At 33.7% G+C, this 17619-nt stretch overlaps 1 protein-coding gene across 1 annotated transcript in view; it reads right to left on the bottom strand.

The window, feature by feature from the left end:
- Positions 1–17295, bottom strand: part of UACA (uveal autoantigen with coiled-coil domains and ankyrin repeats) — a 40037-nt gene extending 22742 nt beyond the window's left edge. Inside the window, exons 1-8 of the mRNA XM_012451315.2 lie at positions 16885–17295; positions 14555–14688; positions 10374–10462; positions 7395–7459; positions 6541–6598; positions 3888–3958; positions 3678–3784; positions 1015–1196 (exon numbers count right to left, since the gene is read on the bottom strand). Coding sequence (XP_012306738.2) covers positions 1015–1196; positions 3678–3784; positions 3888–3958; positions 6541–6598; positions 7395–7459; positions 10374–10462; positions 14555–14688; positions 16885–16923 — 745 coding nt within the window. The 5' untranslated portion in view covers positions 16924–17295. The remainder of the gene's footprint in view (positions 1–1014; positions 1197–3677; positions 3785–3887; positions 3959–6540; positions 6599–7394; positions 7460–10373; positions 10463–14554; positions 14689–16884) is intronic.
- Between the last annotated feature and the right edge of the window lie 324 nt (positions 17296–17619).

The following is a 17619-nucleotide window of genomic DNA, read 5'->3' on the forward strand; positions in this document are numbered from 1 at the left end:
AGGATCACTTGAGGCTAGGAGTTCAAGACCAGCCTGGGCAACATGGCAAGACCCCATCTCTACAAAAAAATATAAAAAATTAGCTGGGCATGGTGGTGCATGCCTGCAGTCCCAACTACTCAAGAGGCTAAGGCAGGAAGATAGCTTGAGCCCAGGAGTTTGAGGCTATAGTGAGCTATGATGGCACTACTGTACTCTAGCCTGGGCAACAAAGACAGACCCCCATCTCTAAAAACAAAAAAAGGAGGCGGGGGGATTTAAAAAGCTCCTAAATTGAAAGGCAATTTTTCAACATAGATCAAAAACTTAATGAAATGTGCATGCCCTGAAACTCAGTGATTCAATTTCTAGGAATTGACACTAAAGAGTAATAAAAATATACTAAAATATTTATGCATAAGGACAGTCACAACCTTTGCATACTAATGAATAATTATAAATAGTTTAAACACTACATGTAGAAAATTGCTTTATTAAATGAAACTTAAATAAATGGAATCTTATACACCAATAAAAATCATACTATAGAAAAAATATTTATGAGGAAAAGGCCTTCAAGATATGTTACATAAAAAAGTAAGCTGCAATTCAGATTTACAGGTGAATTCAATTGTATGGGAAACAACTAGAAGAATATTTCTCAAAATGTTAAGAGAGGCTCCTTAGTGGTAATGAGTGACTAACTTTATTCATTGTACTTTTCTGAATTTTCCTGTTTTGAAAAAACATAAAAATCATGGCATAGGCATTTGATAAATATTAGCTGAATATTGTATATACATGTTTAAACAATGATTCTTTCTTTAAAACTTTGTAAGTATAAAAGTTAGGAGCTTTACCCCTCTTCATCAAAAAAATAAATAAATAAATTTCCATGTTATAGAGGGAGATGAACCAACCCTTTATCAGTAAGTAATGTTTTGCTTCTTATAAACTGTAGTTCTGCTACCTAAGTCTTTAGAAAGTGGCTCTTTGTTAACATGGACTTTTCTAGTTACAGAAAACTGCTGATACCTTTGTTGGTACTTTCCGATGCAGTCTTCAACAAGGTTAGAATGTCCAGATTGTCACCAATTCTTGCATAGTAAGAACTATCATGGCCAAGGGCATCCAGCAAGCTTATATCAGCACCATTTTTAATTAAGACTTCTACTGCATCTCTGCAACCATACTCGCAACCTAGCATGAGGGCAGTTCTAAATGGAAAAATGAAGAGCAAAAGACTGAGAAAAATCCAAGGAAATATTGTAGACATATTCTGCCAGAGGCTCCCTTCTTAAAGAACAGGCACTACTTTAAGAAGTCATGCCTGTTACAGATATAGATTTTACTTTATATTATATTTTAAGTTCATTGCATTTATAAAAACATCTGCTTTGTGTCTTAATTTGCAAAGCTAAAATATTCTATCTCCTTATATACTTTAATTACTTCTACTACCAAACAAACCTTATTTATTCCACTTCTTCAATGTCCTACAGGTAAATAATCACCACAAAAATTGTCCACAACTAATACTGTCACCCATGTGCTCAAAACCCAACTTTTCCAGTCTCTTCATGAACTGAACTACATCATGCAAACCTATGAATCCCTAATCTCTCCTCCAAGAGAAGTATCAGATTCCATTCCTGATGTTCCTACTTAGAAGAACCTTGATTCTTCTACTTGAAGACCTTCATATCTTCAGACTATAACTAACCCCATGCAACATGAATCACTGCTTTATTCTGCTGCGATAGAAGCAATGGCACTCAAACATCTCACAATACATCAGCAAATACTAATCACGCAACAAAATAATTAAATTGTCATGAAAATCTAGAAGGACCCGAGAAATTATTTTGTCTAATCCTCTATTTTTTTAGGGTTGAGCTAATCAACCCATAATGAAATAAAATTACATATCCTATATCTAACTCAGTCTTCAATTATGAATATTGGATTTCTTAAGGAAACTGACTCTTGCCTTTTCTCCACTATGTATGCTGTGTTTCGCATATTCCAGCCTTGTTCCCCAACTCCCCTGTAGTTGCTGATAAAAAATTCTGTACAAAACAAGCATTAACAAAGTTTTTGTTATTTAAAAAATGCTAAATATAAAGCAGGAAAAAAAGAAACCTTGAATATAAAGTATTTGAAACTGGGGTTATAAATTATGTTTAAAATCATCTACTATTGAGTCTATACAATATACACTTCCCTGACTCATTGGCTTTTTGTGAACTCCCAATGAAAAAACATAGATAAAGTGCTTTGAAAAATATAAGAGCTATAAAAAATACAAAGCATTATATGTAGATCAACCAGAATATCCCTCTCTGATCCTAAAATTTAATTTTATTATTATTTTTTCTTTTTCTTTTTTTTTTTTTTGAGACAGAATATCACTCTGTTGCCCAGGTTAGACTGCAGTGGCACAACCTCAGCTCACTGCAACCTCTGCCTCCTGGGTTCCAGCAATTCTCCTGCCTCAGCCTCTTGAGTAGCTAGGATTACAGGTGCGTGCCACCACACCTGGCTCATTTTTATATTTTTGGTAGAGATGTGGTTGTGCCATGTTGGCCAGGCTGGTCTCGAACTCCTGACTTCAAGTGATCCGCCCACCTTAGGCTCCCAAAGTGCCGGGATCACAGGCATGAGCCACCGCGCCTGGCCATAAAATTTAATTTTAATATCCAATTTTCTTCATCATGCTTGGAATCTGATTATAGTATCTACAAAAACAAAGTAATATTAAAAAGCCACTTTCTTAATCACATGATTTAACTGCTTAAAAATTTCCTCCTTTGAGATGTGTAAACAATTACAGCTATACAATCTGACAAAGACTAATTTTTATACTTTTATAATTCTAATGAACTACAAACAACAGAATACGTGTTTGGAAGAATAAAACTAAGACAAAAGAAACCAACAATTTTAGTAGTAATTAACTACAAAAATCCCAGAAATTTTAGTTTAATTTATTGTAATACTTGAATTAAATGGAGGGGGTGTATTTCAGATAGTTTGTGACCATAAACATCAGTACTGTAACACAGCAAGCACTATAATATATTAGACCTACAGACAGAGATACGGAGAATTCTGGGTAGAAATTATTACAGCACACCAACTAAAATAATATCAAATACAGAAGCAAAAATAAACCAAGGGACCTTGCAATACAGAAATGGACAGGTTCAGAGAAGATGGCACTGTACCCTGGCAGAGTAAGAAGAAAAAACACCTTGAGAAAATCTATACTGAAACATGTTAAGTTCCAGAACACCCAAGAAAAAAGATTCACTAATGAAGTAACTATAGATGTAATTTTTAAATTCTTCTCCCATGTATCTTATTTGCACCCATTTCATTAAAGAGTTTTTTAAGCTTAAAACACTTGAGATATAATTCCTCTTTCCTTCAGTTCTTTGACCCAAATATAGGGCCTAATCACTGCTTTTTTTTCCACATTTACCCTGTCATTTTCTTTATTTCCCTCTCCTTCTTTCTTCAGCAGACTCTGAAGAAAACTGAGAAGTAGATGTTGATTCCAAGTAAAAGCAAGCCAAGGAAGGGGAGAACCCAGGGGAAAGAAAGGCCAAGTGGGAGAACAGAGCTGCTACTTTGACTTGGCCTTTCCAACCCTGTGTATCCAGCTGGTATCTGGGGAGCCATGATAAAAGAATTACCTGTTTTGTTTGTCTCTGGAATTAACATCAGCTCCTCTATCTATCAGCAGTTGACATATTGTTGGCCTACACATCTGAGTAGCCAGAACAAGTGGTGTCCGCCCATCCTAAGCAACAGGAAAAATAAAACAGCATTAAGACAACAGATCTCCCAAAATGTAAAAGTTAGAATACATGAGTTGAAATGAGAATAAACATAAACTAACTTACTACATCTTTGGCATTCACGGAGGCCCCATGGTCACAAAGCAGCTGTATGCTAGAAGGACAATCTGCCATTGCTTTAAGGAACAAAGGAAAATGATAAATGGTGAACATCTGTTGGTAAGACACATGGTGTTATTCTAGGTAAATAAGTTCTTCAGTTCCTAAACTATCAAGCTTCACATCCTTTACTCTTAGTTTAGCATTAAAAACATCAATTTTTCATCTGAAAATGGATTAGACAAGATATTATAAATTGTCTATAATTTATTAGGACCAAGGAATAATGTCAACCTTGTAGAAGACAAGAATACACTACTATTCTAAGGATAAGCACAGATAATAAAAATCAAAGTTAAATTTTGTACTTACAGTATATTTTTAAACATGGCTATAACTGACTTGATCCTTGAAGTGTTGGCTCAGGTTTTTTAAAGATCATAACCATTTTTTATAGAACACAGTAAGGAAAGTATGAATCATACAATTCATATTTCTCATAAAAGCAGAGATTGCAATGTCCAACTTTAATTATGCAAAGTAAGGTCTTTTGCTAATAATTATAAAATTACATTATGCTTCTTTGACTAACACTATGGTTCATATTTATATTAGGAAAAATTATTGTTAAATTCATAAAATAGGATTATGTTTACAATCCCCATGAATTTTTTAAGTCTTATGAGTTGACATAAATTATAAGCTCAAAAAGTACTGACGAAGTAAGCATTCTTTTTTTTCTTGGTGAAATAATAGAATTAAACCAAACATAAGAAAATCAATGAAATTTTCACTTCTCACCTCTAATCCAGCAAATCTTTTATATAAAATGTATAATCAGCCTTAAGAAAAAGATAAACTGAATCTGAACACATTAATTCAGGAACTGTAAAATTAGCAACCCTTTTGGTTCAATTATAAATGAGAATTTAAAAATGTAAACCATAATAAATTTGAGAGTCTACAAATTACTAGACCATGAAGAGCCACTTCAGGGCCAAAAAGAGAAAATTGCATATCACCTAGTAATCCTAGAATTTGAGCTGTCATATCCTCTCCTTTCGGAGTGTGTGGGAAGTAGGAGCTTTGGAGATATTTGGAAGGCCAGAGAGTTGAATTGTAGCAGAAAATGAAATATTTTTGCAAAATTTGTTCTCCTCTTCTCTTACTATACAGTAGGTGGAATATGACTAGTCACCTAGTGAGTATATATATTTCTGAGCCTCCCCTGCAGATAAATATAGCCAATTGATTTTGTTCCTATCAGTAGACTATGAATGGAGAATAATCTACTACTTCTAAGTCTGAGCTCTAGACTTTGGGGATGTATTCCTCTATGCTCTCTCCTTCTCCTTCCTACTAGCTAGAATATAGCTATGACCACAACTCTGCTTCAACCTTGTAGTTAAGGAAGATACCCAGAGGTAAGTGGAGAAACAAGATAGAAAGAATACAGTTTAAAAATGACACTGAGTCACTTGTCAACATATATCACTCAATAATTTTTTTTAATAAGCAGCTGATATTGGAGTTCTTTTGTTATAGCAACTTAGTTTCCATCCTAGCTAATGCATCTAACTAACAAATACTAAGTTTTCAATTGGTCAAGTTGTACCAGTTTTAACAACAGGGAGAATAAAATATACAGTTAACTCACAGAGGTCATTGTGAGGCTCAAATGATAATGGAAAAATGCTTTGCAAATACAGTAATACCATTCTATATTTTAAAAAAAAGAAATGCATTGTCTGAGAAATTATCATAAAATACAAAAAAGCAAAAATTTTTTTAATTAAGGTATAAAAATTTGAAGGAAATTTGAAGTATAGTATGTCTTTAATGCAGACCACCTTAACCTACTGCATATATTCCATATACACGAAAAGGTAGACTTTTTTTCCTTTGACCTTAGAGTTAAATGTAGGAATATCAGACTTAGCAAGAGGTCAGGATATCTTACATTCTAAAAATACCTAAATATATCACTTTTTCAAAGTACATTCTTTAAGACACCTTAAGAATAATGCAAATAAATTCAGACACACAAGTATAATAAAATCTCTAAAAATTATCAGTATAAATCTCTTTTAAGATATAGCACATTCACAGTGATATGAAATTCAGCACTGACATCTCTAAAATAAAACAACTACCACCACTATGAATTAAGAAATTATTATGTGCCAGGCACCATTTATGATTTGATTATACTTATTAATACTATTATTAACTTCATTTTACAAATGAGAAAAAAGAGATTTAAACATAGTTTAAGGAAAGTCTTCTTCCAATTTTTCTCCAATTCCCAAAGATATGAAACACACAAACACACACATACACACACAGTTTCTCTCTCTCTCTCTCTCACACACACACACACACACACACACACACACACACACAGCTTGGAGCTCCTTGTGAGTAGGATTATAGTTTATCTATCTTTGTACCTTTAGTATCTAGCAAACTGGCCTGTAAATATTGACTGAATCTTTTTAAGTTGTATAACCTAATAAATTTCAAATTTGTGCATACAGCTTTTTAATATTGTTTGTTTCTCCATGAATTATACAAATATCTACGTGTCAAAACCCTGAAATTAATTCTAATGAGTAGACATTTTAACAAATATTTGTATTCAAGGGAGACCTCTGCTTACCTGCATCGTGAAGTGCAGTTCTTCCCTGCAAGTCTGCATGTTCAGTGGGACAATTGTACTGTAAAAATACAGAAAACTTAGTAACCTAGGAAAGTTTCATTTTAAAATTAGATATCTAGACTCAGATGAACAGCTGTTATTTAATCTTAAAACATTCCACTTATCAAAGAAGCTAAAGACTATCAGGCAATCCATTAAATATTTTGACATGGAACAAATACAGTAACATTATATAACTAAATTAACAATATTTCACCAAACAGGAAACATATGGTACATTATAATGAATGGCATGAAATACAGGAAAATATGTATTGTTTGGGTTTTTTTTCCACCAAGAATTAAAACTTGAGCTACTGAATCAGAAAAGCAAGTGAGTTTTGCCATGAAACTTTGTGACAGATATGTTTATAAAAGTGTATAACTAAAATCTTTGATGGAAACTTTAATTTGGCCAACTAGTTAGAATTTTGTGGTTACCTGATTAAAAATGTAACAATATTACGTAGTATAAATTATCTATGTTTGTATAGAAATATACAGATCCTATGTTGTATGACTTTATCTTATATGATAGTCTAGACAACAGAAAATTCCAACCTTCAGCTAATGTCAACAGGAAGGTCAAGCCTTTGTTATTTATTTTTAATACACTGAGTTATGCAATTCACTTCCCTCAGAGTTTCTGCTCTTTATTGTCCACATTCCTTCACAGATGATGGAAAAAATATGTAAGCTCATACTCAAAGTTAGTTTACTATCCTCTTTGATCTCAAATTCCAAAAACACATTAAAAACTCATCTATGATTTGTAGTCAAAATAATACAGCTAAAGCATTAACCACTTCCACTACCTGTAGAAGTTTTTGCAGACACAACGCATGTCCATACTTAGCAGCCAGGTGAAGAGCATTTCTCCCTATAAAATAAATAATTTAAAATACATATGAAGGATTATCTTCTTCATATGTGAATTGAGGATTTTTAAAGAAATATAATTAGTTTCTTCCAAAACTAGTTGACAAGATATTTAATCTGTAAGTATATTTTAAGTTTCCAAAGATGTTTCATCTAGTTGGATATTTTAATAAGAGATAATATACATACCAAAACAATGAAGGTAGAAAGAAAAATTAATTATACAAATCTGTAACAAGTAGGAACTTTGTTGTATTCACCACCAGCATGTAGAACAGTACCTAAAACACAGTAGGTAATTACATACTGGCACAGAGAAAAGGGAAGGAAGAGAAAGACAATGAGGAAAGAAGAGAGAGAAAGAAATACTGAGATTTCATGTAACATTTCCAAATAGGCAGTGTGGACACTGAAAACTGAGAAAGTTAAAAGTGTAAGTCATAGAAAGGGTATTCCTTAACTGATTTTCATGCTTCAGCTAAAATTTAGTTTATTATGAAATTGTATCTTTGAAAACCAGACAACTTATTCAAATATAATGTGTATAAAATGTGCATTTTAAAGGAAATGCCAAAAGGGGTAGACGTTACCAGATAATCTGAAAGGTTAATTCTGAATACCAGAAAAGGTAACTTTTAGAGAACTAACTTCCTACCTCCAAACACTATTTTTCCTAGTTATATTTCTTTATACAAACACCTCTTGGATGGTGAAAGATACAAGGATTTCACCAGGCTATTCCAACTTCTAACATTTAACGCTCTTAATTTCCCTCTTATCTCACAAACTGCTTTTCAGTTTATTTTTTAGAGACAAGGTTTTACTCTGTCGTGCAAGCTAGAGTGCAGCCTCATAGCTCAGTGCAGCCTCAAATGCCTGGGCTCAAGTGATCCTCACAGCTCAGCCTCCAGAGCAGCTAAGACCATAGGCTCGTGCCACCATCCACAGCTCACTTTTATTTTGTGTAGAGACAGGGTCTGACTGTATTGCCCAAGCAGGTCTTGAATCCCTGGCCTCAAGGAATCCTGCTGCTTTGGCCTCCCAAAGTGCTAGGATTACAAGCATGAGACACGACACCTGGCCACAAACTTATAAAAATATAATTTGGGGGCCAGACACAGTGGCTCACATCTGTAATACCAGCACTTTGAGAGGCCTAGGCAGGTGGATTGCTTGATCCTGGGAGTTTGAGACCAGCCCGGGCAACACAGTTAAACCCCATCTCTACAAAACATACAAAAATTAGTCAGGTGTGGTGGAGCATGCCTATAGTCCCAGCTACTCAGGATGCTGAAGCCAGAGGATCACTTGAGCACAGGAGTTCAAGACTACAGTAGCCATGATCATGCCACCACACTCTAGCCTAAGTGACAGAGCTAAACCCTGTCAGAAAAAAACAAAAACAAAAACACCATAATTTGATTTTATAAGTAGACCTTTTTGCTAGAAAAGTAATTTATGTTTTATTCATCTTGGATGGTTAAATAAATTGGCTTTCAACTCTCTGGTCACTTCCGTGTAGCTGACTAACCAGGCTGCAAAACAAAATATACTGAGTCCAGGTCTTTAAGGTCTTTCAACAGGTACAGATACAATATATTCAACCACACCCAAACATCCTCTAATTACAAGTCAATCAGATGTGATCATTTCAAATTTCAATTTGCTCCTGTTGAGAGACAAGTGTCCTACAAACATTCCACATTGTGAAAAGTGACTAAAATAACTCTTATGTACATGTAAAGTAAGAGCATGAAGTGGAGATGGTAGGGTTAGGCACAGTGGCAACAGTACCTGGTGTTCAACAAAATGCTACAGAAACTTAGTCACAGAAAAATGTCAGGTCAGGGCTAAGAAAACACCAAATCCAGCCACTTGAGATATGGCAGCAAAAAAATCAAGGGAATATCAGATCTAAAGCATAGTAACACAAATTTGCCCATTCATGGAATCACAGGATAAAAAATTATAAAAACAAACAAAAACCTTTCAGTTCTGGGTCAACTCCTATATTTAATAGAAAAACAAAGTAGAACTACAAAGAAGTAAGCTGTCAACAGTCCCAGAGAAGTGAGAATGTATATCCGGATAGATAGAATACTAGCACTCTCATGGAACAAAAGAGATAGCTATATTCAAATACTCAAAGGTCTACCTTTGATGTACAAACTTCCGTTGAAAGATTTTAAAGGACAGACAAACGTATGAATAAGTGTAAGCAGAAAACTGAGTGAGAAAAATATTTTGATTCTCTATTAAAAAATGATTTTTCATAAATATAGCTAGGCACAGAATGACTTCCTTATGAGGCATAATGGTTAAAAATACAGATTCTGACTGCGAATTAGCTACTGAAGGGCCTTGGGTCAAGTTACTTAACAGCTCAGGGCCTCAGAATCTCACTGGGTTGATGTGGGGATAAAATGAGTAGGTAAAGTGCTTAGAAGAATAACTATTAAATGTTATACACATGTCAGCTATTCTTGTTATTATTGTCGTCATTGATAATAATGTCGTTATGAGGCAGTTGGTTCTCCACCACAAGAAACATCCAACCAAATGCCAAATGACCTCACAATAGAAATGATTCATTAATCAATAGTATATGAATATAAACTAAATGGCCCCTAATGCTTCTTCAAAATCTGAGATTTTAGGATCCTGTAACACAACTAGGACCTGCACTAGAATTCAGGTCTCCAACTGCTCATCAGTAAAGCAATCCTTTCTCCTAAGTTCCCTATACTTGACCACTCCCACAATACCTCAGAAGTAAACTCTTTCTCAAGTATTTAAAAACAGAAAATTGAGGACATCTCTTTTTAAATCACATTTAGGGCTGATTAAAAATATTAGCAGTGGACAATGTTTGTATTTGATTTATGTTTTACAATTAACTACAGAGGCAAACATACCTGCAGTGTCACTGGTTGTAATATCAACTCCATGTATAAGGATGGCATTCAAACACTCAAGATTCCCCTTTGAGGCCACAACATGGAAGCTGAACAAAAACAAAATATTTGTTATGCTAAGGAAACTACCAAAGGTCACTTTAAATGTTACATTAATGTCACCTTCTTTATTTAACACACACACACACACACACACACACACACACTTTAGACATTAGAACACCTATAAATTTAATTAAAGAAAGAAATCTATCCCATTTAATAAGGGGCCAATACTTTCTAAAAATACCTGCTTAGAACCAACGAACTATGGTAATGTGCAAAAGCCTTAATAAGAGTAAGTTTATACTATAATACCATTAACTCTAAAGTTTATCATTTTAATAGCAAAAGTACTGGTGTTTGGAGCTTAATAAATGCACTGAAAATTTTCTATCAGATTATTTTATTTAGTTTCAAATAGTTTCATTATTTATTTAGTTTAACAGAATGCTGAGGCCAAAGAGAGATCCAAACACTTACCTCTTCTCCTTAGAATTATCAAACTAAACCTGACTTAGAAAAGCTTTCAAAACAAGCTAAACTACCCTTAAAATCACAAAAGAACCAGCGCCTTCTTCCCAAACAGTGCCAAGTAATTACCAACTATCAACTAATTCTTCCTTTTGTTCAAAGGCCTGGGGACATGAACAGGAAAAATTGAATAAGTTTCCTAATAAGGCAAGTTAAAGTTAAAAACCTAACTTTCAGCCATCAAGTATTCAAAATTCTAATTAACAATATTTCATTATTTATTTGATCATCGAATATTTTATTAATCAACAAACATTTACAAAGAGATTTTGTGTGTAAGGAGAACTGACATTCTGTGAACCTATGAATTATGCTGAGTTAAAAAAAAAAACAGAACTGCCACTGACATCGAATAGCACTCTACCAAATCCAAACTGGTAAATACAATAGTTGTTGGCAAAGGATGTTGAACTCAGGTGGAAAGAGAACTGAGGCCTTAAACAAGTGCAATAACCATTCTGAAGATGCCAGGAAATAAAGGATGTGAAAGTGCTCAGGAGGTGCCAGGATACAGATACAATCTTGTAGCACACTCTCAGCAGAGGTCTTCCCTGACCACATTATTAAAATTTTTTACATTTCCCCATTCACCCAAACCTTAGTACTCCTAGTTCCCCCAATCTCCGCCTTTATTATTATATACAGGACTTAATATTTTGTAATACAATAGACAAATTCATTACTAACTTTCTGTATAGTCTATCAACTATAAACTCAATGAAAGCAGGGATTTTTCTCTGGTTTTGCTTCCTATTACATCCCCAGAAACAATAACAGTGCCAGACAAATGGCAAATCCTCAAATATTTGCATAACTGCATGCTTGGAGACAAAATCTCAAGATAGCTTGCAAATTCATTTCCAGATATTACAAGACTCAGTCTTGCGATGCCATTAGTATTACAACAGATATAAATGCAAATAGACCAAGCACTACCAAGTAAAGCAGGCTTGTGTACAATCCGAATTAGAAAGATGTTTCTGATAAAAGGAATATAGTGTTCTTAAGAGTCAAGTAAGTTCTCCTTCTACTAGAATAATTAAATTGCTATAAGGCTGAGTATCTCCGTCTTATAATCTCTCTGCCACACTGAAACTGGGAATTATATTATGCAATGTACCATTAGAACCTTTTGAAAAATGCTAATTTCCTTTAAGCAAAGGTAGTCTCCCAACAATCTTGGAGATATCATTGTTTTTGTTGTTTGCTTGTTTTCATTTCTTAGCTCACAAAATTTGGAAGACCTCTTTCTTCAAAAGAGATCAACATAATGATGATGTACAAAAGGGCAGAAATCACAACAAATCTACAATGCATTATTAATGCTGATGTGCTATAAATAGATGTGTCTTGGAAAGAAGATATATCAATCATTAAAACATATGCAAAGAATTGTATAGGAAATTTGAAAAATTGCTTTATAAAAAATACTGTTTTGCAATTTAAAAAGCAACTCTATGTTTTCTTTTTTAAAAAACAAGACATGGACTTCTGCTTCCGTAACAGGAGATATATGTAACTTGGATAAACGTTACTACTGAGGACAACTAGAAAAACTGCACAAAATGTGAGACTTATGCTTAACGGTGTCAGTGAGCTAACAAAATAGCAAAAAATTACTGGGCCAGGATGCAGGGTAGGACAAAGGCCCAGAGAATTGAGCTTAGTATTTGAGGCCACTTTTTCCCTGGGAACATTTGCTGATTCCAGACAAACAGGAGGCTGAACAGCACTGTGACAGCCCTGAGGAAATGGGGAGACACGAATTGGAGTCCACTGCTCTCCAAGTAGCAACAGAATCTTTGGTGAATCTTCCCCATCTTGGGTTGGCCCTCGAAGGACTGTACCTTAGAAGAGAGGTGAACAGGAAGAAAGCAGATCCTTGCAGTAACTATGGCTAGGCTTCCATTTCATTTTTGAAATCAAATTTACCTCAAGAAGCACATATTCTCTTGTCTTAAATTTATAAATGAATTTCAAAATTAAAAATAATCATTTGAAACAAATTGTTTTTATAATTGCAAATTATAAAGAAAATATATTTGTAACATGTCCCATACTTGACTAAATATGCTTTAATTAAGAATACAGTGTATGTGTGAGTAAAAAAAGAGAAAAACTTTATGAATCCTAGAAAGTATTCCAGTCTCTACAATGAAAACCTCAAGACTAACCCTCCTCAAATATTTCATAAAGTTCATAGTTCATCAAATTACACCATTATATCTATTTAATGTCACTCAAAATTGAACCTTACATCAAAAACTCCAAAGAAAACTTAGGCCACCATTCACTCAAAACATTCCAAGTAAGAAGGGCAGAATTGATTTCAGTGATATAGGTTTCACTGAAAAGTTTTATCCCAAAGAAGATTCCCTTCACCTTTTAACATATTAACATCTGGGAAAAAAGAAACATGAAGAACAATGTCACTTTTGGATATTAAATTTTCACAATTTACACTATGTGCCCTATAACTTAGCTTAAAATTCAGTAAAAATAGGGGTAAGTTTCAAAATAACCAGTGTTTCCATAGCTATCAAACTGCTACTTGATAAAAGTGAAACATTATGAACTTGAAACTTTTCAAAATTCATTGCTCTTAAAAACTACCTAATTTATAGTCCTGTTTTGTTATCTTTACTGTATTTAATATCTAAGCATTCCAAGGTAGTGACCCACATCACACATTAACTATTCACTTCCTAAAATTCATTTCTATATTTAGTATCTGGTTTCCAGTTATAATATTCTGAATAAACTCATGCAAGTACAAGACTGAGAAGAATTTTGGGAAATGAGACTTTTCACCTCTAACTTTGGAGAGTTCCCAGATAAGGTTTTAAATGCTGTAAGTATAGACAGTCATAACAGATCTTAGATCTACCCTTTAACCCAACTGCTCCCCACCCACAACAAGAAGGGAAATAAGATTTGAGACAGGGAGGGGGAGAAGACAGGCATATGGTTCATAAGCATATATACAACCAGCTGTTCTCCTCAGTAACAAAAAACAAAAGGGCGATATTACCTGCATCTCCCTAAACCACACTAGTTATTCTGCCTCCTTTCTCCTCTAAGCATTCGCATTTAAACAAATTATCCAAGTATAAAAATGGATTGGGGGTTGGGATAAAAGATATTATGATTTACAGAACTCTCCAAAGACAGAAAGCTTGGGTTCACATTCCAGCTCTGTGACTTTACCTGAAATGAGACCAAATTATTTAACTTCCATAAACTTTTTCCCACTTCTTTTATCAGGCTGCTTCGAAGAACAAATATGGTAAGGAATATAAAAAACCTTATAATGAAAATGCACCAAATAACCTCAGGCTGTGGTTTGTCACAGGGCTTAAACAATTCTAAACCACTGGATGGTATTCTAGTGTTCTTTCTCTAGACTGGAAACTTTTAAATTGAGAACAATTATTAGTTTGTTTAAAAGGTTTTATAGTGCAGGTTTTGGCAGAATTTCTTAATAAGTAATAATTTCTTAATTCTTAATAAGAATTTCTTAATTGATAATCACAATTCACAAGTTTCATTTGTATCCCAAGACTTTCCAAATTCCCTTCAGACATGCTTTTATCATCAATAATACTTACACAGATCTGCCTTCCACATCTAGTTTGCCTGGATTGACCCCCTTTTTAGCAAGGATTGAGGACACTTTTTCTACATCCCCCCTTTCTGCTGCTTTCATCAATCGGTCATCATATTTATTCCAATCTGTTGCATGCTACAAAAAGGAAAAAAAAAGTAAATATGGCATACTACATTAGTTAAGGTTTTCTAAAGAAGGAAAGAAAAGAGAAGGGAAAGTAGTACTGCATAATACATCACTTATTTTCCAATTGCATTCCAAATTTCCTTCTCCCTTCTGTGCTAACTTCATTAGGAGAGCAGAGTTAGAAAATCTTCCCAAAGCACATGATATACAAGAAACATTTAAAATTATACTTTTGAGGGAAAGCATGTTTCTTTTGTTCTCTGCCCAGTTCTCTTTGCCTTTGGGGCAAAAAAGGAAATTAGTAACTACTGAACACCTACCCTGTACCAGGCACTAAAGTCCCAATCAACCCTAGTAAACTAAAATTATCATCTCCATTCAGCAGATATGAAAAGCCAAGGCCCCAGGAACAGTAAATGTCTTAAGTGTTCAAGCCCAACCATGACTTCAGTAGTTCTAAAATCAGTGTGCTTTTCCCATACCCTTTCAGATTTCAAATCACACTTTCAGATTTGGCTCTGGTTATACACTTCCTAGGGCTCTTAGATGCAGTGGAATTCTATATACATTTTAAGAAACTACTCCTCCCAACCCCCATACACATTTATTTAAAAAGTACTGTTGGAAATATATTTATGGAGGCAAATTATATATTCACACACACACATTCTACAGAGAAAGCAATTCATTATGTTTATATATTAGAATCAAAGGAGACTTTTACATAGAAAAAACTAAAAATGACAGACTCTTAAGTATTAACTGCTTAAAATTTGAAAATATTAAGATTACAGGTTACTTTCATTTTCTCCCTTTTTACATTCCACATGTATTGTTTTGTAAAAAAAAAAAAATAGATTTTTAACTTTAATAAAAATTCTGTGTATGTGTATTTAGAAGATTAAAGGTGGGATTTTTACAGAGGTGTCTCATATGACATACATTTTAATCATATCAAGGTTATATTTAACTTTGATCAGAGAAAATACATTCAAGGCATTCTGAAGTCAATAACTTAGATCCTTTCTCAATAAGCAGAAATGTTGGAACACAGAACTAAAATACGTGTTACTTAAACAGGTGATATTTTAGCCTTTTAAAATACACAAATTTACTAGCAAATTCTGTGCTAAATCCAGTATTATTTCTAGAACAACAAAAAAAAGATCTGATATTTTTCACTTAACTTACAAAATAAATCATATGGCCACAAATACCCTAAATCTCTGAGAAAAAAAATCACCTGAATATCCTCTAAATATTTGATCAATATGATAATTTTATATTTACTATTCCCTATAAACATAAAGTTAAAAAAATCACCATCACCAATTTTCTTGTTAAACAAGTAATGTAAAATTAAATACTTGATGTAGAAAATGAATATGAAAACGGAATATGAAAAAAGACAAATACATTAAAATTTTAACTCACTCCTGAAATTTAATATTTTAATGGAACATGGTTCAAGTACCCATGCAGATTTTAGAACTGTCTCTAAATTAGTTAAATTTGGTGATGAACCCACTTCCTCCAAACCTTAAAATTTAAAGTGCCAACTGTAAGTACAAAATAACTCTACCTATGGGCTCCAAATCTAAACTACATTTTACGCATCACCTTTCTTAAGCTTTAAAACAAAAACAAAACAGTTTACTGACTCTAATTTGGGGAATGGTAATGGATATAAGCTTACAAGACATTGTGTTTTCAAATGCCTAAAAAATTAAATCACGTTTAACACACAAATGCTTGCTCTAGATTGATTAGTCTAGCCTTACAATTAAAACAATCTCAAGTTTATTTCCAAGTAATCTTACTGGTGGAGAAAAGAGCTATTTTAAATGACCAAAAAGTTGTAAAAATCCAAATGTAAGGCTTTCTTTAAAGATAATTAAACGTGATTAAAGTCTCACATTAGCATATCATTTTCAGTTCTACACCAAGCACCATTTTCAGCTCTGGTTCACTGTCACATAACAGTAACACTACAATTATTAAGATTTTATCATATGCTTTTTAAACCCAGAGAAAGAAAGAAGAACTTTTGTTTTCTATTACTAACCCCAATCTACTAATCAACTAAATCACGAAGAAAATAATAAAACAAACCAAATTAATAAAACAGTAGTGCATTTTCAAAGAACACAGTTCTGAAAGCCTAACCAATAATCTTTCGTTAAACTAGACTACTGGGATACCTACTCTGTTCTTAGGAGCACAAGAAAACCAACAGTTCATCATAGACAGGATTTAGTTTCTCGTTGCTAACGGCAAACTACTTTGCATTAAGTTACAAATCTCTGTAGCTCACAAAGCAAACCCTCAAACAAACTCCTAACAAGTGACTCAGTCCCTCACATGCTGTGCTACACTTAGCTTGGATCTCTAACGATATTTTCTTCTTCTTCAGGATCCTTCTCCGCCTTCATAATGCTCGAATATTATCTTCCTTGCAACGCAGCACTTGATTAAGAGCAGTCCCAAGTCAGGTACAGTAACTCTGTCTATTTCTTATTCTTTAGAAGCTAGCTATCTTTCAAAGTTGTCTCTTTCTGGGAACCTCTGGAAAACTTGAACAGCACTCTGCTTCCTGCTGCCTCAACACTGCAACACAGACGCTGCAGTGCATGATAAAACTGTCCACATCCGAATCGTCCAGTAAACAGTGTGGAGGCTGTCTCCCATTGGTTGAGTTTTATTTTAGATTCCATAGGACTTGACAGCTGAATGACAGAAAGGAGCAGCTAAGAATATATTGTAAATGCATGCTTTTCCTCTGAGTAACAAATTTCAGGTCTACTGGGGAAAATGACTCAAACATATTGTAAAATATGCTTATTATATCAAAACAAATTGTGTGACATAATGACAACATTTTAAGAGACAAATTTGGTTATTCCACAAAACAATATGTAAAACCAATTTCAGTCTTAGGAT

Source organism: Aotus nancymaae, unplaced genomic scaffold (assembly GCF_030222135.1).
Source record: "Aotus nancymaae isolate 86718 unplaced genomic scaffold, 86718_ANA_hifiasm-v0.15.2.pri h1tg000003l, whole genome shotgun sequence".
In the NCBI taxonomy this organism is placed as follows: Eukaryota; Metazoa; Chordata; class Mammalia; order Primates; family Aotidae; genus Aotus; species Aotus nancymaae.